This window comes from Pan troglodytes, chromosome 1, assembly GCF_028858775.2.
Source record: "Pan troglodytes isolate AG18354 chromosome 1, NHGRI_mPanTro3-v2.0_pri, whole genome shotgun sequence".
Lineage (NCBI taxonomy): Eukaryota > Metazoa > Chordata > Mammalia > Primates > Hominidae > Pan > Pan troglodytes.
Window position 1 is genome coordinate 88,880,095 of NC_072398.2, and position 23,945 is coordinate 88,904,039.

At 40.3% G+C, this 23,945-nt stretch overlaps 2 protein-coding genes across 10 annotated transcripts in view; one reads left to right on the top strand and one right to left on the bottom strand.

Moving 5' to 3' along the window:
* Window positions 1-23,945, top strand: part of COPA (COPI coat complex subunit alpha) — a 54,076-nt gene that overhangs the window by 21,649 nt on the left and 8,482 nt on the right. For 5 of the 9 annotated variants that reach the window (XM_001171563.6, XM_063812019.1, XM_063812034.1 and 2 more), the window contains 11 exons: window positions 7,626-7,761; window positions 8,586-8,668; window positions 9,734-9,884; window positions 11,498-11,564; window positions 12,575-12,650; window positions 14,505-14,587; window positions 15,256-15,395; window positions 15,976-16,061; window positions 16,151-16,316; window positions 22,438-22,600; window positions 22,710-22,856. In XM_001171563.6, coding sequence (XP_001171563.1) covers window positions 7,626-7,761; window positions 8,586-8,668; window positions 9,734-9,884; window positions 11,498-11,564; window positions 12,575-12,650; window positions 14,505-14,587; window positions 15,256-15,395; window positions 15,976-16,061; window positions 16,151-16,316; window positions 22,438-22,600; window positions 22,710-22,856 — 1,298 coding nt within the window. The remainder of the gene's footprint in view (window positions 1-7,625; window positions 7,762-8,585; window positions 8,669-9,733; window positions 9,885-11,497; window positions 11,565-12,574; window positions 12,651-14,504; window positions 14,588-15,255; window positions 15,396-15,975; window positions 16,062-16,150; window positions 16,317-22,437; window positions 22,601-22,709; window positions 22,857-23,945) is intronic. The other 4 variants (XM_001171574.6, XM_063812021.1, XM_063812038.1 and 1 more) reach the window with 1 other exon arrangement.
* LOC746844 (small ubiquitin-related modifier 1-like) lies at window positions 1,818-4,473 on the bottom strand. The gene has a single exon (XM_054672668.2). The coding sequence runs from the start codon at window positions 4,354-4,356 to the stop codon at window positions 4,051-4,053; it is 306 nt and encodes a 101-aa protein (XP_054528643.1). The 5' UTR covers window positions 4,357-4,473; the 3' UTR covers window positions 1,818-4,050.

Sequence of the window (23,945 nt, forward strand, 5' to 3'; positions counted from 1 at the left end):
TGCCCAGGCTGGAGTACAGTGGCTCAATCTTGGCTTACTGAAACCTCCCCCTCCCAGGTTCAAGTGATTCTCATACTTCAGCCTCTTGAGTAGCTGGGACTACAGGTGCACACCACCACACCTGGCTAATTTTTGTACTTTTTTTAGAGACGAGGTTTCACCATGTTGGCCAAGCTGGTCTCGAACTCTTGACCTCAAGTGATCCGCCCACCTTGGCCTCCCAAAGTGCTGGGTTGATAGGCATGAGCCACTGCACCTGGTCATGCTACTGATTTTTGTATGTTGATTTTGTATCCCGCAGCTGGACTGAATTTATCATTTTGGTTGAGTCTTAGGTTTTTCTAGGTATATGATAATGTCATCTGTGAACAAGGGTAATTTTTCCAATTTGGTTGTCCTTTATTTGTTTCTCATACCTACTTGACCTGGCCAGGACTTCTAGTGTTTTGTCGAATAAAAGTGGTAAAAGTGGGCATCCTTGCCTTCTGGTCCGTAGAGAAAAGGTCTTCAATTTTTTACCATTAAGTATAATATTAGTTGTAAGTTTATCATATATGGCCTTTATTATTTTGAGGTATGCTCTTTCTCTACCCATGTTGATAATAACTTTTGTTATAAAGGGATGTTGAATTTTATCTAGTGTTTTTTCAGCATCTGTTTAACTATCATATGGTTTTTGTTTTTGATTTTGTTAATGTGATATATCATGTTTATTGATGTATATTGAACCATTCTTGCATCCCTGAAATGAATCCCACTTGATCTTAGTAAATGATCTTATCAGTATACCATTGAATTTGGTTTACTAATATTTTGTTGAGAATTTTTGCATCTGTGTTCATCAGTGATATCGGCCTGTAGTTTTCTCTTTTTGTGGTGTCCTTGTCTGGTTTTGTTATCAGAGTAATGCTGGCCTCATAGAATGAGTTTGAAAATATTCCCTCCTCTTCCTTTTTTTTTTTTTTTTTTTTAAGAGTTTGAATAGGATTGGCATTAATTCTTTAAATGTTTGGTAGAATTCAGCAGTAAAGCAGTCAGGTCCTGGGCTTTTCTTTGATGGGAGAATTTTTATTAAGGCTTTGATCTAGGCACTGGTTTTTAGAAGTTTTTCTATTTTATCGTGGTTCAATCTTTTTTTTTTTTTTTGAGTTGGAGTCTCGCTGTGTTGCCTAGGCTGGAGTGCAGCAGGGCAATCTTAGCTCACTGCAGCCTCCACCTCCTGGGTTCAAACAATTCTCCTGCCTCAGCCTCCCAAGTAGCTGGGACTACAGGCTGTGCCACCATACCCAGCTAATTTTTATGTTTTTAGTAGAGACAGGGTTTTGCCATGTTGTCCAGGCTGGTCTTGAACACCTGACCTCAAGTGATCCACCTGTCTCCACCTCCCAAAGTGCTGGGATTACAGGCGTGGGCCACCATCCCTGGCCTCATGGTTCAATCTTTGTAGGTTGTATGTGTCTAGGAATATATCCATTTCTTGTAAGTTTTCTAGTGTGTTGGCATGTCATTCTTGTAATAGTTTCTAATGATTCTTTGTAATTCTGAGGTCTCAGTTGTTATGTTTCCTTTCTTATTTCTGATTTTATTTATTTGAGTCTTCTCTCCTTTTTCCTTAGTTGGTCTAGCTAACGGTTTGTTGATACTATCTTTTCAAAAAGCAAGTGTTTCGTTTCATTGATAGTCTGTATTTTTTTTTAGTATCAATTTTATTTCTGCTCTGATCTTTATTGTTTCTTTTCTTCTACTAATTTAGGGTTTGGCTTGTTTTTTATTTTCTAGGTCCTTGAGGTGCATCATTAGATTGTTCATTTGGAGTCTTTCCTTTTTTTTTTTTTTTTTTGACATAGGTGTTTATGTTATAAACTTCATTCTTAGTACTGCTTTTGTCATATCCCATAAATTTTGTTACATTGTATTGCCATTTTCATTCGTTTCAAGCAATTTTTAAATTTCCTTCTTAATTTCTTCATTGATCCATTAGTCTTTCAGGAACATGTTGTTTAACTTATATGTGTTTGTATTTTCTGAGGTTCCTCTTGTTATGGATTTCTAGTTCTATTGTGTTCAGAAAAGATACTTAATATAATTTCTATTTTTTACAATTTTTTCAAGCTTGTTTTGTGGCCTAAAGTATAGTTTATTCTGGAGAGTGTTCCATGTGCTGATGAAAAGAATATTCTGTAGCCGTTGGGTGAAATGTTCTGTAAATTGCAGTTAGGCCTATTAGATCTAGTATGTAGTTTAACTCCACTGTTTCTTTGTTGATTTACTGTATGGATGATCTGTCTGTTTTTGAGAGTGGGGTATTAGCTCTCCTGCTATTATCATATTGTAGTCTACCTCTCCTTTTGGATCTATTAGTGTTTGCTTTATATACTTGGGAGCTTTGGTGTTGGGTGCACAGATACTTATAATTGTTATTTCCTCTTGCTGAATTGACCCCTTTATCATTATATAGTGACCTTCTTTGTCTCTTTTTACAATCTTAGGTTTGGTAGTCTGTTTTATCTGATGTAAGTATAGCTACACCTGCTCTTTTCTGGTTTCCAGTTTCATGGAATATCTCCCACTCCTTCGTTTTCAGTCTATGTGTGTCTGTATAGGTAAATGGGTTTCTTGAGGGCAGCATATAGTTAGGTCTTCTCTCTTTATCCGTTTAGCCACTCTATGCCTTTTAATTGAAGAATTGAGAGCATTTACATTCAGTGATATTATTGATAAGCAAGGACTTATTACTGCTGTTTTTTGCTTGTTTTCTGGTTTTGTTTTGTTTTTGTTTTTGTTTTTGAGGCTTCTCTCTTCCTTTTCTTACTGTCTTCTTTTGTGGTTAAGTGATTTTCTTTGGTAATATGTCTTAATTTGATGCTTTTTATTTTTAGTGAGTATATATTAATAGTTTTTGTGCTGTAATTACCATGAGATTCACAAAAAAAAATCTTATAGATAGAATAAGGTATTTTAAAGAGATGACAGCTTATCTTATATCACAAACACAAGAACAAAAACAAAGGCTAAAACACACTCAGAAATTATACATTTAAATCCATTTCTGTTCCTGCCTTTTTGACTATCTCTTTAACATGTTGCTATAGCTATTATTGCTTTTGATAGATTTGTCTTTTGGGCTGCATAGTAAAGTTATAAGTGGATTGCATACCACCATTATAGTAATATAGTCTTCTGGGTTTGTCTATGAACTTAATTTTACGTCTTGGGTTTTATATCTTGAAAAGTTTTCTTTTTGCACATTAGTGTTTTTTTTGTTTTTTGTTTTTTGGTTTTTTTTTACAAATATTGTTTATTTTAATGAAGCTGGTACAGACAATGTCCATTTAAAACCCATATCCCAGGCCAAAAAGTACAAATAAAATCAAAAAGAGCAGTGTTCTGTTGTATTCATTTCTGCATGTATAGCCTTATTAATTGCTAATGAAAATTAGAACTTTTCTGGGATCTTCTGACAAGATTTTTAAAAAATCTTAAAATGCCTTTTCTTCAATGAAGCCATCTTTGGAGTTAGTCATTACTCTCACCTTATCTGTCATCTTGACTTCAACCCGATATTCCTCTTCTTTTGGTCCAGACCCTCAAATTTTAAAAGTAGCTTGAAGTTAAGGAAAGGTCATTTTTCCACAGTTTCAGTTCTCTGAAAAACTTCCATCTCCCACTGAAAGTCACAGTCCAGGAGTGAGGTAATCACATGCTAGAACATCAGGGCCAATTGGCAAGTTATTATGAACGCTTGCATTGGTCAATCTTATTTATCACCACAAGCCTGAAAATGCAGTGTCCTGAAAAAGGTGGGCTCTCTGTGCACACATAATTTTTAAAAAGGAGAGGGTAATATGAAGGGGACTGAGGCTTGATCACCAAAAATCAGCACAATGAAAATAAACAATAATGAATAATGAGCACTAGAATTCAGATTACCAGATGTTTCAAAGAGATGGGGTGCCAGTTTTCAATTCCGTTTTTAACACCACATTACAAAATAACTATTTTTAAAAATGAGAAAGGACTGAGGGAAAAGAAAAAAAATAAAAAGAATATCTAAACTGTTGAATGACCCCCCATTTGTTCCTGATAAACTTCAATCACATCTTCTTCCTCCATTCCCAGTTCTTTTGGAGTATGATTATCAGCAATTCTCTGACCCTCAAAGAGAAACCTGAGTGAATTCATTGGAACGCCCTGTCTTTGACAGTATGATTCTTTGAGTTTCTTGAGATGTGTTGTCATTTTCACTTTGAAGTGAATCTCACTGCTATCCTGTCCAATGACTTTGAGTTTAATATATTCACCTTCCTTCTTATCCCCCAAGTCCTCAGTTGAAGGTTTTGCCTCCTGGTCAGACATGATGACAGTGGCTTCACCCGGGGGTCTCCGCACAGCAGCGGCCTCGGGTAAGCAGAACCTCACTCCGGGGTTTACAAATCCTTCTCCCTTCCCCACAGCACAACACCGCAGCTGCAGTAACTTCCGCTACCACATTAGTGTTTTTTTCTTTCAGATCGAAGAACTACTTTTAACACTTACTGTAAGATGGATCTGGTGGTGGTAAATTCTCACCTTTTGTTTGTATGGGAAAGACTATCCTTCATATTTGGAAAATAAAATAATCTTGCTGGGTACAGTATTCTTAGATGTCAGGTTTTTTTCTTTGAGCACTTGGAAAATGTCATTCCTCTCTCTCTTGGCCTGTATGGTTTGCATTGAAACATCTATTGCCAGACAAATTGGAGCTCCTTTATGTGTTCTTTGCTTCTTTTCTGTTGTGTATTTTAGGATCCTTTCTTTGTCCTTGACTTTTGAGAGTTTGACTTTTATATGCCTTAGGGTAGTCTTACTTGGGTTGGACCTGTTTGGTGTTCTCAGGCCTTCCTGTACCTGGATATTTCTTCCTCAAGTTTTGGAAAATTTTCTGTAATTATTTCTTTGAATAAGCTTTCTACCCTTGCTCTTGCTTAGCTCCCTCTTGAAAACCAATCATTCTTTTTTTTTTTTGAGACAGAATTTCGCTGTTGTTGGCCAGGCTGGAGTGCAATGGTGCGATCTCAGCTCACCATGACCTCCGCCTCCCGAGTTCAAGTGATTCTCCTGCCTCAGCCTCCCGAGTAGCTGGGATTATAGGCATGCACCACCACACCCGGCTAATTTTGTATTTTTAGTAGAGACAGGGTTTCTCCATGTTGGTTAGGGTGGTTGCAAACTCCTGACCTTAGATGATCCGCCCACCTCAGCCTCCCAAAGTGCTGTGATTACAGGCATGAGCCACCACGCCAGCCAATCGTTCTTAAATTTGGTCTTTTGAGGCAATTTTCTGTATCTTATAGTCTTGTAGGTAGTCTTTGTTCCTTTTCATTCTTTTTATTTTTTCCTCTGACTTCTTTTTTTTTCAAGACAGGGTCTTGCTCTGTCACCCAGGCTGGAGTGCAATGGTACAATCTCAGCTCACTGCAAGCTCCACCTCCCGGGTTCAAGTGATTCTCCTGCCTCAGCCTCCCAAGTAGCTGGTATTATAGGCATCCACCACCATGTCTGGCTAATTTTGGTATTTTTAGTAGAAACAGGGTTTCACCATGTCGGCCAGGCTGGTCTCAAACTCCTGACCTTGTGATCCACCCACCTCGGCCTCCCAAAGTGCTGGGATTACAGGTGTGAGCCACCATGCCAAGCCTGACTGTGTATTTTTCAAACAGCCAGTCTTTGAGCTCACTGATTTTTTTCCTCCACTTGGTCCAGTCTGCTATTCAGAGTCTCTAATGAGCTCTTCATTTCAGCAAATGTGTTTCTGTTTCAAGATTTCTGTTTGATTTATTTTCATTGTTTCAATCTCTTTGTTAAACTTCTCTGGTAAATTTCTTAATTGTTTTTCAGCCATCTCTTGGCGATAACAGGGTTTCCTTTAAACTACCAGTTTTAATTCTTGGTCAGAGATCACAAATTGCTGTCATTTTAGGGTCAGTCATTGTATTTTTGCTTTGTCCTTGTGGGGAGGTTATGGTTCCCTGTTTGCTATTGTTTATTTTGGGTATACACCTATGTCTTTGTATTGAAAGATTAGTTACTTATTCCAGTTTTCTCTGTTTGGCTTGCTTTGGTTTTTATTGGATATATTTGCTTAGCAAATCTGTACTGCTAGGTGACTTCCTCCTCTTTGGCTTTAGGTGACACCTTAAGTCCGGGTTCACCTTGGCTTTAGTAAATGACCAGAGCATTGTCCTGAATGGGGAGGTCCCAAAGGGATTATCCCAGCTGTGTGTCAAGGCTGGCTAGAGGTTCGTGTATGGGCAGACCTGTGGAATATACTTCCTGCAACGCAGTGCTGCTGAGCAGCCACTCTGATTTGGCATCTCCTTTGGCCAAGTAACAGAGCAGAGTTTCTGGGGCTGGGTGTGATAGTCTTGCCTCCCCCCTTTCTCTCTGCCTGTCCTCAGGGATATTTCCCCTTTCAGGCAGTCGTGATGCTTCCCATGGGTTAAGTCAAGGTTAGGTCTCCTGCCAGGGCACCCAGGAAGATGGGGAAGGTAGTTGACCACCTCAGTCTCACTTTTTCCAGTGTAGAAACCATGAGTTGGGGGAGGGCCATTGCAGATGTGGAAATCAGATGCTCTTACCATCTGCTCAGAGTTTTTTCATCTCTCTGTGGCCCCAGGAACTGTCTCATTGTCATATTTGAGTTCTGGGTTGTTGCTGATGAAAATCTCAGCACTGTATATTTGTTTTGGGTTTTCTGTGGAGGGGAGTGAAGCCAGCTTGCTTCTATACCACTGTTTTGAAACTGAAAGTATTCCTTCTTTCCCTTTTTTCCTGTGGTGGTACCCTTATTTTGAGGAGTATGAACATAGAATTCATCCATTCATTTGACAAATATTTATTGAGTACCTCCTTTGTACTAGACTTTGTTTAAGGCTCTGGAGATACAGCGGTGACTAAAACAGATAAGGCCCCTGTCTGAAGGAGCTCATATTTGTTCTAAAATGGCAACTCCTAAAGTGGCAGGTCCCTGAAAAAAAGAAAAAATAACAAAAATTGAAAGGCCAGCTAGGACAGTTGTTATCAGGACAGATAAAACAGGATAAAGGGATGGAGAATGATGAAAAAGAGGTGTTTGTTTTTTTGAGACAGGGTCTTGCTCTGTTTCCCAGCCTGGAGTTCGGTGGTGCATTCACGGCTCACTGCCGTCTTGACCTTCTGGGCTTGGGCGATCCTCCCCCTCAGCCTCCTGAGTAGCTGGGACTACAAACGTGCGCCACAACACCCAGTTAATTTTTGTATTTTTTGTAGAGATGGGGTTTTTTACCATGTTGCCTAGGCTGATCTCGAACTCCTAGGCTCAAGTGATCCCCCTATCTTAGCCTCCCAAAGTTCTGGGATTACAGGTGTGAGCCACCATGTCTGGCCAAGAGAAGAGGTTTTATAATCAATAAGAGGGTCAGAATGAAAGAACCAAGACATGTAAAGATTAAGAGACTTAAATGAAGAAGATTGCCATATTAGAAAGAAGTTGGCAATTTAGCATTCTGTAATAGTACTTAGTTCTTGATGAAGAGGATGTCATATCTCCAAATCCTAAAGTTATAGTAGTAGGGAATTGTGATGACCTAATTCTTTTTGTCCTTCAGAATCAAAGGCATGGGAGGTTGATACCTGCCGGGGCCATTACAACAATGTATCTTGTGCCGTCTTCCACCCTCGCCAAGAGTTGATCCTCAGCAATTCTGAGGACAAGAGTATTCGAGTCTGGGATATGTCTAAGCGGTAAGGTAGTCATCAGTGTTGTGCGAACTTTCTCTTACTCTTTCTTTTAAAATTAGATTGGAATACTTCTTTATGTCTGTCATCATCTTCAGCATGTAGACAAATCAAATCATATATTATGAAAATTTGAAGAGACCTAGAGATCAGTCAACATTTACAAATTTTCCATCAAATAGAAATCTCCATGTATATTATTTTTTGCCTCTAAATTTAAACATGTTTTCTTCTTTCCCCTTTCCCCAGTTCTGTAGCTAGAGAAGTAAGAAATGCGGAATGAGGCCGGGCACGGTGGCTCATGCCTGTAATCCCAGCACTTGGGAGGCTGAGGCGGGTGGATCACGAGGTCAGGAGATTGAGACCATCCTGGCTAACACAATGAAACCCCGTCTCTACTAAAAATACAAAAAATTAGCTGGGCGTGGTGGCAGGCGCCTGTAGTCCCAGCTACTCAGGAGGCTGAGGCAGGAGAATGGCATGAACCTGGGAGGCGGAGCTTGCAGTTAGCCGAGATCGCGCCACTGCACTCCAGCCTGGGCAATAGAGCGAGACTCCGTCTCGAAAAAAAAAAAAAAATGCAGAATGAAAGCCATAAAATTATGCTGAAAAGGGGAAATCTATATATCATAATAATATGGTCAGTTTTGAAGTCTCCTCTTTTTGTTCCTTGGTAGAATTTATCACGACTACTGTTACTTAGGATATGCAGTTTACTCTCCCTGATTTACATTTTAATCAGCTTGCTGGCTTACCATTTAATATTCTTGTGTAGGATGGGCTAAGATTCCTAGGAAATTAATGTTTTTCTTTTTGTGTACCTTTTCTAGGACTGGGGTTCAGACTTTCCGCAGAGACCATGATCGTTTCTGGGTCCTAGCTGCTCACCCTAACCTTAACCTCTTTGCAGCAGGTAAGGGCCATTTTCTCTCTTTTCTTTGCTTAATTCAAAGTTTATAAGTCTTGAAAGTGATTATTAGCTTTGTCTCTAGTAAATGTATAGTAGGATGACAAGAAGAAGAAGGACTCTCAGAGCCACTTAGTTGAAGCTTTTCTCCTTTTTTTTCCTCCACTTTATATGTACATAAAATGATGTGTGGTGAAAAATGCTTTGAAGAAAAATTAAAGGTAAGGCAGATAGAGACGGATGAGTATGGGGACTGCTGCTTTATATTGGGTGGTTCAGAAAAGTGAAAGGGTATGAGGCAATGGGAACAGCAAATGCAGAGACTGTGTTGTGAGAAGTGCTTAGCATGTCACCATCACATGCTAAGGAACACCAAAGAGGCCAGTTGGAGCACAGTGAGTAAGGGACTGAGTAACAGGTGAGGTCTGGCCAGATCGTGTATTGCCTTCTATGCCATGGTTAGAACTTAAGATTTTATTCTGAATACATGGAAAGCCATTGGAAGGTTTTGGGCAGGAAAGTGACATGATCTGGTTTATGTTTGGAGAGCAGACAGTAGGAGAACAAGAGTGGAAGGGTTTTATAAGGGATGATGGTGCTAGTAGGGAAAGAGCAAAACATTTTAAAAAACAGAATCACAAAGAGTTTTTAACATTCATTTTTTCAGTAAATACTTTTTATACTCTTTTTATATGCTAGAGACTGGGGAAGGATGGAAATTATAATTTCTGCCTTCAGGGAATTCATGTTACAATGTGGGTGATAGACCTAAATGATTACAGTGCAGGATGATAAGTACTGTAATGGAGGTTTGTACAAAGCATTAGGGGAACACAGAAAAGGGCAGTGTGGATAGTGGCACTAAGTGTGGCAGTGTGAATAGTATTAGGAAAGGATTCACAGAGAATTATTTAAATAAAGATTCCAAGAATTGTGAGAATTTAGGCAAATAAGGGATGCATTCAGGTGTCTTGTCTTACAGATATAATCTTCATCCTTATGTATCTCCAATTTCCAGGTTTTTTTCTTGCCTACAGCTTAATTTTTTCTCCTCCTCTCCCTGTCCCCCAGGCCATGATGGTGGTATGATTGTGTTTAAGCTGGAACGGGAACGGCCAGCCTATGCTGTTCATGGCAATATGCTACACTATGTCAAGGACCGATTCTTACGACAGCTGGATTTCAACAGCTCCAAAGATGTAGCTGTGATGCAGTTGCGGAGGTAAATCGGACTTGTTTCTTTCCTCCAAACCCTCTCATCTGTCACCCGATACAACTCCCACAAACAAGACTCTTCTTTTCTTTCTTTCATTTATTTATTTTATTTATTTATTTATTTTTTTGAGACGGAGTCTCGCTCTGTCGCCCAGGCTGGAGTGCAGTGGCGCGATCTCGGCTCACTGCATGCTCCGCCTCCCGGGTTCACACCATTCTCCTGCCTCAGCCTCCCAAGTACTGGGACTACAGGTGCCCGCCACCACGCCCGGCTAATTTTTTGTATTTTTTAGTAGAGACGGTTTCACCATGTTAGCCAGGATGGTCTCAATCTCCTGACCTCATGATCTGCCTGGCTGGGCCTCCCAAAGTGCTGGGATTACAGGCGTGAGCCACCGCGCCCAGCCTATTTATTTATTTTTAAATTTTTTTTTTTTGAGACGGAGTCTCACTCTGTCACCCAGGCTGGAGCGCAGTGATGCAACCTCAGCTCACTGCAACCTCCACCTCCTTCCTGGGTTCAAGCAATTCTCCTGCCTCAGTCTCCCAAGTAGCTGGGATTACAGGTGTGCACCACCACACCTGGCTAATTTTGTATTTTGAGTAGAGACAGGGTTTCGCCGTGTTGGTCAGGCTGGCCTTGAACTCCTGACCTTGTGATCCGCCCACCTCGGCCTCCCAAAGTTCTGGGATTGCAGGCGTGAGCCACCGCACCCAACCAAGACTCTTCTTTTAAATGACGTTTTGGATCTCGTATTCTGTCACAGATGGAATCCCCATTAGATGAGCCCGCTCAGTTTAAACCCAATGAGTGAGGGAGGCAAGGAAGTGGTCATGAGTAGAATGATAGTTCCCTTCTTGAGAATGCTAGTGACCTTGTGGATGGAAAATCATTCTGCCACAATTTGCTGGGTCTCTTGCAAGCCAGAGGAAGTTTCTTGATAGAGAATGGCCCAAACTGGTAACAGAACTTTTCGCCTTTGTTTGGCATTTCTTTTCTTTAACTCTCCCTTGCCTTCCAGCAAAAAGCGCACAACTCTGAACCAGAATATATGTCCCTGGAAACTCTTAATTCTGAAGATACAATAACCTCTGGGATGCCTGGCAAAAGGAACTGTCCTTTTGAAAAGCCAGCTGCATCAGCATGCTGAAACATTCATGGTGGCAAAATTTGGCATGAGGTTTTGATAACCACCCTTTAGCATCATTACAATAAAAAAATGGGTTTATGTGAACACTCCAAGGGACAGGAGAAACCAGCCAGAGACAAATCACATTATGTTACTGTGTGGTGTCCACTGCAATTACGTGTAGGAATTTGTATCCAAGCAGAACCAGTCCCACTCACTACAGTGAGTGTTAACCCTACCTACCTTCTGTTGAATAATTTGACTTCTACTATGGCTTACTTTTTAAAACTGTTTGTTCAAAGCTGAGCTAGGGAAGTTGCCAAGCCTTAAAGGAAGAGAATACAATATTTATTCATTTTATTCCTGATTATAAAAGTGATGAGTATATAGTGTAAAGATTGGATAAGTAGGAGGTGTGGGGGTGATTCCTTTCTTCCTTCTATTCTTATGCCTCTTCCCTGTTTTCTCCTTTTTCTATATATATCTCTAGTGGTTCCAAGTTTCCAGTATTCAATATGTCATACAATCCAGCAGAAAATGCAGTCCTGCTTTGTACAGTAAGTAACCTGTGGAGCCCTCCTAGGTTCTCCTCATTTTCCATAGGTCTCTTTCTTATGCCCTTAGGGAATCTTTAATGGCTTCTTAGAAACTATTTAATGGTCATTTTGTGAGAGCTGACACAGTGATCACTCAGAGACTCAAATCAGGTAGGTTTCAGTTGTCGTAAACATATTAAGCATTTGTGAACTGCCTATCTTTCATAAAGCTGAACTTAATGGAGCATCAGAATGAATGACCCAGATCACTAGAAATAATTTGGGAGAATGTTTAGACTATATATATATATCTCCTATGGAAAGAAAATGTTTACCTTGATCCCTTCCTTTGGGTGAAAATAGAAGAACTATTATTTTGAGAGGGAGTTCGTATCAGTGGGGTTGGCTTCAGAGTCATCAAAGACTCCTCTCTGTTTCTTGCAACAGAATTTGCAAAAAAAAAAAAAGAAATGACATTCTAATTTTAGTGCCCTCGTGGCCAAGTTAAAAGGAATGAAGTTATATGTCTTTCCTCATATAACTATATTGTCTAATCTGTTCTTCAATATCTAGTAGTCCCATACTCTGACAGTTTTCTTGAGTGTTTTTTCTTTTCTTCTTTTTCCAATAAACATTTGCATTCCTATAGTGTCTTTTCTTTGATGTCTTTTTTTTTCCTTTCCAGCGGTTGAGTACTCAGTTGATGAGTCCTCAGGGTGGGGTACCAGAATATCAGGGTCCTAGTCTGTTAATTTGTGGAGTAGAGAGCATTTCTTACTTTCATTCAGATAATATCTGCATCTTTGGAGGATAAAGAAAATAAAGTGACATCAGTGCTGATGTGTTTGGCAAAGAGCCCTATAACTCATAGATGTAGAAACAGTCAAATGCCCTCTGGGTGAAGGGTAAGAAAAGTATGGTTTCAGATTGGTGTCTGTGCAATGGAACTGTTTTCTCTGTCAGAGTAAACTGGAAAACTGGTATCTTGGGTGCTTCTCACTAACATTTTAATTTCCCCTTTTCTTCTACAGAGAGCTAGCAATTTAGAGAATAGTACCTATGACCTGTACACCATCCCTAAAGATGCCGACTCCCAGAATCCTGATGGTAAGTGTTCTTTTTGTCTACCCCACTCTGCTTCCAGCTCTCCTCACCCACATCATAACTCCTCTTCAAGTTTTTCACATTCCATCCCCAAGCCATGGCCACATCACTCATGTCTGTTGGCAGGTGCTGCTGACAATTGCATCAGAGGCGACCATGGTGTGAAATATTCATGTTCCTCCTCCATTTTATTACCCCAGCTAGATATATATATTTTATAATTTGGTTATTAGAAACTCTCCATTTTCTCTTTCAGCACAGCATGTTATCCTAGTTTATTGTCAGTTGATATGACTTTCACCCTGGTAGTTTCATTTATTTAAAAATGTGGTTCCAATCTTATAATGCCTCATCCTGGGACTAGGGATTTATACTGTCCTATCCACATCCAGATCCGATTTGCTTCCTTTTGCATGTCAAAAAGATGAGGCTGCTAACAGCCCCACACCCCACCTGGGATCCCAGGATCCAGCTGAGACTCCTGCCTACCTCTTCCATCACCACCATCCCTTGTTGATGTCCTTGTGATTAGAACTTGCTGACAAAACATTCTCAGAATGGATTTGACTATTGCCTATGGTTCTTTCAGTGCACTTCCTCCAGCGGGTTTATGGCTAGTACCAGGTCAGAGATTTATTCTGCAGATCCCCACTCTTACTGGCATATTTTAATGATATTTTAGACCCCATCAACAGATTCCTAAGAAATAATTTGCTAGCTCTGTTTCTTTTGTGGGTGCCACTGGGTTATTATTGTTGCTAATCGATCTCCTCTCTTTTAAATGTGTTCATAGTGAGAGAAAAAAAGATATTTGTATTTGGTATCCATAAGTCAAAGTCTCCCTTATAAATTAGTCAGTTAAGCCATTTCTGACTAAATCTTATGGTTTGGTACCTCCCAACTCAGCTCTTTGCTTTTTTTTTTCCCCCATCTGTGTTTACAATTAATAGAATTTAAAATATTTTCTTTTGTTTTATTACCACTTTTATTTTCTGTACTTCATTTTTTGAGGGAGATAATAATAAAGGAGCAGCCCAATGGTGGGCAACAGAGATGGGCTTGAATAATGCAGATTCCTGGCCCCTGGAAAACGGGAGTGTTGGTTTTGATAATAATTAGTTTCATAAATTGCCTGCCACTCCAGATGCCAGGGGCAAGACTGGCCAGCATGTTCTCTCCAGTTTTCTGCTGGTCTAATAGGTAAAAGAGTATTTTGATGCACCCTTCTGTTTATCCTTCTACAAGTTTCCCAGAGAATGGAGTGTCCATTTCAAAATTCTAATAAGCCACTGAACTGAGGAACATTTTGTAACTCTCTTCAGGGTGATAAGAATGGTCAGTTGACATTTACAGAGCAACAACTTGGTTCTAAATACCGCCCAGCACCAAGCTCTCCTGTCAAGATTTAGTTGGGAGTGCTCTGCCTCACCCTGCCCTACTAGGAAGTCTGCATTTGCATGTTAAAAGCAGCAGAGCAGCTGCATCCTGTGGAGGGGGTCCTATGACACAGGCTTGCTTTGCCGCAGCTTGGCCAGGGAGGCCCTGCTCGTTAGCTTGATGGAGTGTGCTGTCTCCCAAGATGGGCGGCCCTTCTGCCAGTACATGATGTTGGCTGAAATGCAACCACTTGGCCTAGAGAAAAGAGCCTTGGCAGGGGTGGTGGTTGGTGTTTGGAGGGGACTGGTGGGGAAAAGTCACTCAATAATAGCCCCAGGTTATGGCTGAATTAGTTAGGAAGCAGCTCATCTGGCAAAGCCAAGATGGCATCCAGCAAGACTGGCAGCTCCATGGCACCCGACTATGTCACCTGCCAGTGACTCACCACATGCTCCCACCCTTTGGTTTTGTTCTTCTCAGCGCCTGAAGGGAAACGATCCTCAGGCCTGACAGCCGTTTGGGTCGCTCGAAATCGGTTTGCTGTCCTAGATCGGATGCATTCGGTGAGTTAAGACTAAAAGCAGAAACTAATTTGGGGAGTGTGGTGGCAGTGGCCTGTGTATTGCAAAATAAAGACCATTGTTTTTTCTGTTCTCCCCCGGGTAGCCGTGATTCTCATGTATTGGCTGTACCTCTGTCTCTAGCCCTACACTAAGCCCTCTTGGGGGAATGGCATTAAAACTGATTTGATTGGGTTGATGATCGCTGTGGCTCTGGGTTTAAGAACCAAGCTAAAGTCACTCTTGACTACAGGAGCCCAAAACGCATCAAATCTGAAGTGAGTGGGCTGGATGAGGAAATTTCCCTCCTTCTGCTGCCTCCATTGTTACTTGAAATGTAGTAGGTCCAGCACAAGATAAAGCACTCTGAAGAAAATATTTAACAAAATTTAAGCCCCAGAAACAGTGTTTTCTCTCTCTCATTCATTGAGAAATTCAGACGTTAGTTGAGACTTCTCAGGATGTTTTAGTTGGAGGAGAAAAAATATGTATTAAGGCCCTTAGAGAAGATCTTGGTTGGCGTGGTCTGTCTGCAGTGGTAATTGACATGGACAGGACAAAAAATACTTAGTTAATTGAAGCTAAGGAACAATTGCTGAGGAACATCATCAGTTGTCATCATCATCTATACACATTTCTTCTCTTAACCCCATCTTTAATACTTATTGCAGCTTCTGATCAAGAATCTGAAGAATGAGATCACCAAAAAGGTACAGGTGCCCAACTGTGATGAGATCTTCTATGCTGGCACAGGCAATCTCCTGCTTCGAGATGCGGACTCTATCACACTCTTTGACGTACAGCAGAAGCGGTAACATATCAGGTGCCCCTAAGCAGACAGCCATGTAGTTGGGGAGAGTGGACATCTTTAGTGGGAACCTTTTTTCCCCAAGTGAGTTTGTCTTGTGGCTTGGCCACTTCTTGTGCTCCAAGACTCTTTGTAGTAACTTTTCCCTTCTGTGATCACTCTCCATTCTTCACGTCCACACTAGCATTACAGTGAGATTCTTGGTTATTTATCTGTTTTTACAGTACTTACCTGAACAAAGCGTGTTCTCGGAGCTTAGAATGAGAGAGAGACAGAGATTAATAACATAGTTCCTACATTTAAGGGAGCTTACAGTCCAGTGGTGAAAACAGACATACACAGATTCCCTAATAATACAAGGAAATGAGGGAGAGGGGGTTGAGGAAGGGTTAAGTGCACAATGTGAGCCAAAATGTTTAAGTCACTGAGCTACTATGTAGGAATTACATTAAGTATTTTATGTAATTAGAATTACATTAAGAAATTGGGGTTTACATTAATTAGAGGGTGCAATTGATGTAGATCAAAGCCTGAGACAAGGGAAATAGATCCATTCATGTTTGCACATCTCTATCTATCTCAGGACTCTGGCATCTGTGAAGATTTCTAAAGTGAAATACGTTATCTGGTCAGCAGACATGTCACATGTAGCACTACTAGCCAAACACGGTGAGTCTTCATTATATCCACCCTGATTTAGAGACCATTCCCTCCCACCCCCATCCCTGCCAGTCTACGGCACTTACCCTATCCAACAGAACACTCATGCCCTTTGCCTCTTACAGCCATTGTGATCTGTAACCGCAAACTGGATGCTTTATGTAACATTCATGAGAACATTCGTGTCAAGAGTGGGGCCTGGGATGAGAGTGGGGTATTTATCTATACCACAAGCAACCACATCAAATATGCTGTCACCACTGGGTAAGTTAATTATCTGGGATACAGAATGGGAGAAGGCAGCTTCCTGAAATCACTGTCCTGTCTTGAGATGTAACTGAAGTCCTCCATGAATTTTCTTCATGGAAAAGCCTTACCTGGCATATATGTGCAAGGGGCATCAGAACATTCTTTTTTCAACTTTTTTAAAATTGAGAAATCTAAAACAAATATAGACAATTACATAAAAAAAAATAGAATAACAAATAAGTTATGTAGTGAACATCAGCATAACTACCACCCAAGTCAAAAAATAGAACAGTTCCGGCACCCCAGAAGCCCTTTGCCACGTGGTCACAACCCTCCCTGTTTCCACCAAAAGTAACATTATAGTTTTTACAGTAATTTCTTCCTTGCTTTTCTTTGTAATTTTACTGCCCTGTGTTTCTTAATATGATTTAGTTTTGCCTGGTTTTGCCTTCATATAAATGAAATCATACTGAATATATTATTTCATATTTTGCCCAATATTTTATTTGTAAGATTCATCCATCTTGTAGCTCCAATGTATTTATTTTCATTTTTGTATAATTATATGATTATGCCACAGTTTGTCAGTTCTACTCTTTTAAGGAATATTTGAGTGAATTCTAGTTTTTGGCTTGTATGAACAATGCTCTTAAACATTCTTTTTTACCTGTTTTCTGGGGTACATGTACATACATTTCTCTAGAGTGTATCCCCAGAATAGAATTGCTAGGCCATGGATTATGCATATCTTCACATTTATTAGGCAATGTGAAACTGCTTTTCTTTTTTTTCTGAAACGGAGTCTCGCCCAGGCTGGAGTGCAGTGGTGTGACCTTGGCTCACTGCAACCTCCGCCTCCTGGGTTCAAGTGATTCTCCTGCCTCAGCCTCCCGAGTAGCTGGGATTACAGGCACACACCACCACACCCAGCTAATTTTTGTATTTTTAGTAGAGACAGGGTTTCACCATGTTGGCCAGGCTGGTTTTGAGCTCTTGACCTTGTGATCTGCCCACCTTGGCCCCCCAGAGTGCTGGGATTACAGGCGTGAGCCACCGCGCCCAGCTGTGAAACTGCTTTTCAAAGTGATTGTACCAATTTGCATGCCCACCAGCTTGGTATAAAAATTTCCTTTTGGGTTGGGCGTGGTGGCTCACGTCTGTAATCCCAGCACTTTGGGAGGCTGAGGCAGGCAGATCACTGGAGGTCAGGAGTTCAAGACCAGCCTGAGCAACATGGAGAAACCCTGTCTCTCCTAAAAATAAAAAAAAATTAGCTGGGTGTGGTGGTGGTGCCTGTAATCCCAGCTACTCCGGAGGCTGAGGCAGGAGAATCACTTGAACCCAGGAGGCAAAGGCTGCAGTGATCCATGGTCGTACCATTGCACTCCAGCCTGGGCAACGAGCGAAACTCCGTCTCAAAAAAAAAAGAACAAAAAATTTCCTTTCTTGTCTTCTTGACAAGTTTGGTGAGACTTATTTTTGTCCATCTGATGGATGCGTAATGGTATCTCCTTGTAATTTTGTTTTGCTGTTCTCTGTTTCCTAATGAGATTCAGCACCTTTTCATCTGGCCATCCAGTAGGATTTCCTCTTATGTGAATTCTGTTCAAATCTTTAATCTATCTTATATTATCTTTCTTTTTTGCATGTCAGTCCTTTGTCAGAGCTACATGTTGCAAATATCAGTATCTCTTTTGTAGCATGTCTTCTGATTTTCTTTATGGTATCCTTTAATGAACAGTCTTAATTTCAATGTAGTTGAGTTTATGAATCTTTATCTTTTATGGATATTAGGTTTCATCCTATTTTTAAAATATTTATTGACTCCCAAATCATAAAGCCATTCTTCTGTATTCTTTTGTAAAAACATTGTAACTTTGCTTTTTATATCTAGGTCTATAATCTACCTGACATTGATAGTTATGTATGGTGTGAGGTATAGAAAGCTCAATCCCACTTTTTCCATAATGACACTCAATTGCCCAGCAGCATTATTGAAAAGACCGTTCTTTCTCCATTGTTCTGCAGTCTCGTCTTTGTTATACATAAATCATGTTTTCAAATGTGGTCTGTCTATCTCTGCTCTAATTCCACACTGTCTTAAATAATGTAGCTTTATGATAAATCTTCACATCTGGTACAACTTTTCCTTTGATCCTATTCTGTTTGTTTTTTAAAAGTCGTTAGGGTATTTTCAAGTAAATTTTGCCTTCTCACGTAAGTTTTGTTGTTGTTGTTGTTGTTGCTGTTTTGAGATGGAGTCTCACTCTGTTGCCCAGGCTGGAGTACAGTGGCGTAATCTTGGCTCACTGCAACCTCTGCTTCCCAGGTTCAAGTGATTCTCCTGTCTCCCAGGTTCAAGTGATTCTCCTGCCTCAGCCTCCTGAGTAGCTGGTATTACAGGCGCATGCCACCACACCCAGCTAATACTTGTATTTTGAGTAGAGATGGGGTTTCACCATATTGGCCAGGCTGGTCTCGAACTCCTGACCTCAAGCCATCCTCCCGCATCAGCTTCCCAAAGTGCTGGGATTGCAGGCGTTAGCTACCATGCCCGGCCCTTCATATAAGTTTTTAAAGTAACTTGTGAAATTCCGGGCCCAGCACGGTCGCTCACGCCTGTAATCCCAGCACTTTGGGAGGCTGAGGCGGGTGGATCACGAGGTCAGGAGATCGAGACCATCCTGGCTAACACGGTGAAACCCCCATCTCCACTAAAAATACAAAAAGCTAGCTGGGCGTGGTGGTGGGCGCCTGTAGTCCCAGCTGCTCAGGAGGCTGATGCAGGAGAATGGCATGAACCTGGGAGGCGGAGGTTGCAGTGAGCTGAGATCACGCCACTGCACTCCAGCCTGGGCGACAGAGTGAGATTCCATCTCAAAAAAAAAAAAAAAAAAAAAAAGTAACTTGTGAAATTCCACACAAAAAAGTTTGTGGTTTCGTTTGGAATTGCATTAATTCTCTACATCAGTTGGGGGATAACTGTCATCTTTACAGTCCTTACAGTGTTCAGTTTCCTAATCTGTGAACTTGGTATAGCAGCTCTTCATTCATTTAGGTCTTCTGAAACATCCTTCAATAAAGTTTTATAGTTTTCTCTATAGAGAGCTTGCATTTCTTTGGTTAGATTTATTAGACACTTGATGGTTTTAAAATTCTGTTTGTGAATGGATAATATCTATTTAAAATTTTAATTTTCTAATTTTGTTGATATTTAGAAATACAGTTAATTCAATTTAAATACAATAAAATCAATTTAAAATTGATTTTAGGAATCTTGCTAGACTCTTATCAATTCCAGGATTTATTTGTATTTCCTTTACAAATAATCATAGTATCTGTGGGTAATGACAATTTAATTTCTCTTTCAAGTACTTATATATTACTATATTTTTCTTGCTTACTGCACTGACTAGGATCTCCAGCAATGTAGAATTAACATGATGACAGCAAACATTCTTGTCTTATTCCTAACTTAAAGGGTGAATTTTCAGTGTGTTAGAATTATGTGAGCTTACAGTAGATTTTTAAAATGTATATCCCTTTTCTATGAAGGAATTTTGCTATTTCTTTTTGCTAAGAGTTTTTTTTTTTTTTTTACCTTGGTAAAATTCAGCATTTACCAACCTAAATGTTGAATTTATTTATTTATATCTATTTATTAAATTAATGTAATTTAACTATTTATTTTTGGTAGAGAGTCTCACTCTGTTGCCCATTGTGTAGTGGCACAATCTTGGCTCACTGCAACCTCTGCCTCCTGGGCTCAAGTTATCCTCCCAGCTCAGCCTCCCAAGTAGCTGAGACTACAGGCATATGCCACCATGCCCAGCTCATTTTTGTTTTTTTTGTAGTGATGGGGTTTCACCGTGTTGCTCAGGCTGGTCTTGAACTCCTGGGCTCAAGCAGTCGGCCTGCCGTGGCCTCCCAGAGTGCTGAGATTACAGGCATGAGCCACCATGCCCGGCCTAAATATTGAATTTTATTAAATAACTTTTCTGCATATACAGGTTGAGTGTCCCTTACTTGACATGCTTGAAACCAGAATTATTTTATATTTCTGATTTTTTTCTGATTTTGGAATATTTGTGTTACTGATTGAACATCCCACATCCAAAAATCTGAAATCCAAACTGCTCCAATGAACATTTCCTTTGAGTGTCACTTCAGTGCTCAGTTTTGGATTTTGGAGCATTTCAGATTTCCTGTTTGGGATGCTCAGCCAGCATTGGGGTAGTCATACAATTTTTCTCCTTTCATTGATTAATGTAGTGAATTAAATTGATTTTTTATTTTTTATTTTTTATTTTTTTTGAGACGGAGTCTCACCCCGGGCTGGAGTACAGTGGCATGACCTCAGCTCACTGCAACCTCCACCTCCCGGGTTCAAGCAATTCTTGTGCATCAGTCTCCCAAGTAGCTGGGATTATAGGCGTGAGCCATTACGCCTGGCTAATTTTGAATTTTTAATAGAGATGAGGTTTTGCCATGTTGTTCAGGTTGGTCTTGAACTCCTGACCTCAGGTGATCCGCCTGCCTCAGCCTCCCAAAGTGCTGGGATTACAGGCATGAGCCACTGTGCCCAGCTGATTTTTTATAAATGTTAAATCAACACTATATTCCTGATGTAAACCTAGCTTGGTCTTGATATTTTTACCCTTTTCAAATATTGCTAGCTTTAGGTTGCTAATATTTTACTTATGTTTTCACATATTTATAAGTGAGATTACCTGTAATTTTCCCTTTTCTTACTGTCCTTGTTAGGTTTTAGTATCAAGGTTGTGTGAATTTCATAAAGCAAAGTAATGTATTTTTTCTGTTCCCTCAATGAGTTTGCATACAACTGGAATTAATTCTTCCTTGAATATTGGTTAGAATTTGCCCTTGAAGTCATATGGACATAGGACTTTCTCTATGGGAGGATTTTAAAAATCTGATTCAGTTTATTTAGCCATTATAGGACTATAGGTGTTTTCTATTTATTTTTGATTCAACTTTGGCAAATTTTATTTTTTAGGAGTTTGATCCTTCTATTTATTTATTTATTTATTTATTTATTTTGAGTCGGAGTCTCACTCTGTTACCCAGGCTGGAGTGCAATGGTACGACCTCGGCTCACTGCAACCTCCGTCTCCTGGGTTCAAGTGACTCTCCTGCCTCAGCCTTCCGAGTAGTTGGGATTACAGACATGCACCACCACTCCTGGCTAATTTTTGTATTTTTAGTAGAGACGGGGTTTCACCATGTTGGCCAGGCTGGTCTTGAACTCCTGGCCTCATGTGATCTACCTGCCTCGGCCTCCCAAAGTGCTGGGATTACAGATGTGAGCCACTGTACCTGGCCAGTTTGATTCTCTTAAAAAGTTACATCTTTATTCTGCAAGATCTGTAGTGATATCCCCTTTTTCATTCCTATTGTTTTCTTTTCTCTGAATTACCCTCATGAGAGGCTTATCAATTTTATTCAAGTTTTGCTTTCATTGAACTTCTCTACTGTATTTTTTGTTTTTTATTTAATTTCTACTATTGGCTTCATTATTTTCTTCTAAGTACTTTCTTTGGCTTAAAAAGAACAGTAAATTTTTTGAGATGACTGCTTGTTAATTTTCAGTTTCTCCTAATATATGCATGTAGAACCCAATAATTTTTAGTATTTCTTCTAATGCAGTCTGTAAATTATCTGTTAAATGTTGCATTAGCTATATTGACAAACTTCAATTTGCAATCTATTTATTATTATTCAGTTCAAAATACTTTGTTTTTTATTATTTCTTTGTCAGAACTCTTCACATCTACCTCTCTTCTACTTTCAGTTATAGATTATAAAGGAGTTACCTGTCCATAATCACCTACTGATTATATATCAGAACTTAAGATTTAACTTTTAGGTCTGATTCCTATAGCCACATCTGTTACTCATCTTCTAGGATAATAGCATATAAAGATCGTGCCATCTACCCCATCGTAGAAAGAATATGATAAATTTGGCATTTAGTTCTGCTCTTTTTTGAATCACTTCCCATCTATATCATTGTTCAAATGGCACTTGACAAAAGACCGTTTCCTAGGTTTGTTCCGTTTCTTCACAGGATGGATTTTCCCTCTCACTTACTGAAAGCTGTGCCCTCTGTTCTTAGGGACCACGGGATCATTCGAACTCTGGATTTACCCATCTATGTCACACGGGTGAAGGGCAACAATGTATACTGCCTAGACAGGGAGTGTCGTCCCCGGGTACTCACCATTGATCCCACTGAGTTCAAATTCAAGCTGGCCCTGATCAACAGAAAATATGATGAGGTATGAAGTGAGGATGCAAACTAGAGTATTAAGAGAGGCAGCACTCTTTTTTTTTTCCTTTCCTGTAAGTGATGTCTACTTCTTGCCCGACTCCACCCCAAATGTCTAGGTACTGCACATGGTGAGGAATGCCAAACTAGTTGGCCAGTCTATTATTGCTTATCTCCAGAAGAAGGGCTATCCTGAAGTGGCACTGCATTTTGTCAAGGATGAGAAAACTCGCTTTAGTCTGGCACTGGAGTGTGGAAACATTGAGGTGAGAGGAATATGGTCATCAGCCCCATATTGTCTTAGAGGTGAGAGAGTTAGAGTGCCATTGGGAGGGCATTATTCTGGGCTTGCTTCTTTAGCCAGAATAATGAAATTTGGGGTTTTTTTTAGTTGTTACATTGAGCCATCTTCCTGTTGCTATTTGCCCATCTCTACTTTTACCTGCCTCTGCTTCTGCCACCGCATTTCTATTTTTGTCAACCTCAATTAGTGTGAATTCAGTAACTTCTAGGATAAAAGCAAGATGGCATGGAATTTGAAAATCTTATTATTTCCTTGACACTTGATCTTGCTGACTGGCTACTTAGATGAAAGAGTACCTACTAAGCGTTGGGGCCTAGAATGTATAGGCATTGTTTTCTAAGGCGAAAAGGGCTTACGAAAATGTTTTCCAGTTCTGAACTTCTTCCTAGTAGTATTTCTTCTGTCTTTGCTAAAGCCCCTGTGGATCTTCAAACCTAGCAGGTGGGAAGTAAGGTAGCTAAGCAAGAACTGGCTCTATGGAATCAGCAACTGCTAGGTGGTTTTGTTGTAAAAGTAAATTTCTGAGGAGGAGGAGGATAATGCGATGTAATTATTTCCATCTCTGTATCCAAAGGGGTCCTATGTGTTCACTGGATTTTCTTTTTTTTTTTTTCTTTTTTTTGAGGCGGAGTCTCGCTCTTGTTGCCCAGGCTGGAGTGCAATGGCATGATCTCGGCTCACTGCAACCTCCGCCTCCTGGGTCCAAGCGATTCTCCTGCCTCAGCTTCCCGAGTAGGTGGGACTACAGGCGTGCACCATGATTCCCAGCTAATTTTTTTTGTATTTTTAGTAGAGACAGGGTTTCACCATGTTGGCCAGGATGGTCTCGAGCTCTTGACCTCGGGATCCGCCTGCCTTGGCCTCCCAAAGTGCTGGGATTACAGATGTGAGCCACCGCACCCAGCCGATTTTCAATGGAATTAGACTAAAAGCTAGGAGTAATTGAAAGTATAGGAAGTTCTTCAGGAAATCTATATAGATGCAGATGCTTTGCAGAGTCCTTGGTTTTGAGTCACATTGTCCTTCAACCTGTTAACACGACCCTGGGGAT

Coding starts and splice junctions, on each gene's coding strand:
- LOC746844 (XM_054672668.2), bottom strand. CDS start 4,356: ATGTCTGACCAGGAGGCAAAACCTTCAACTGAGGACTTGGGGGATAAG.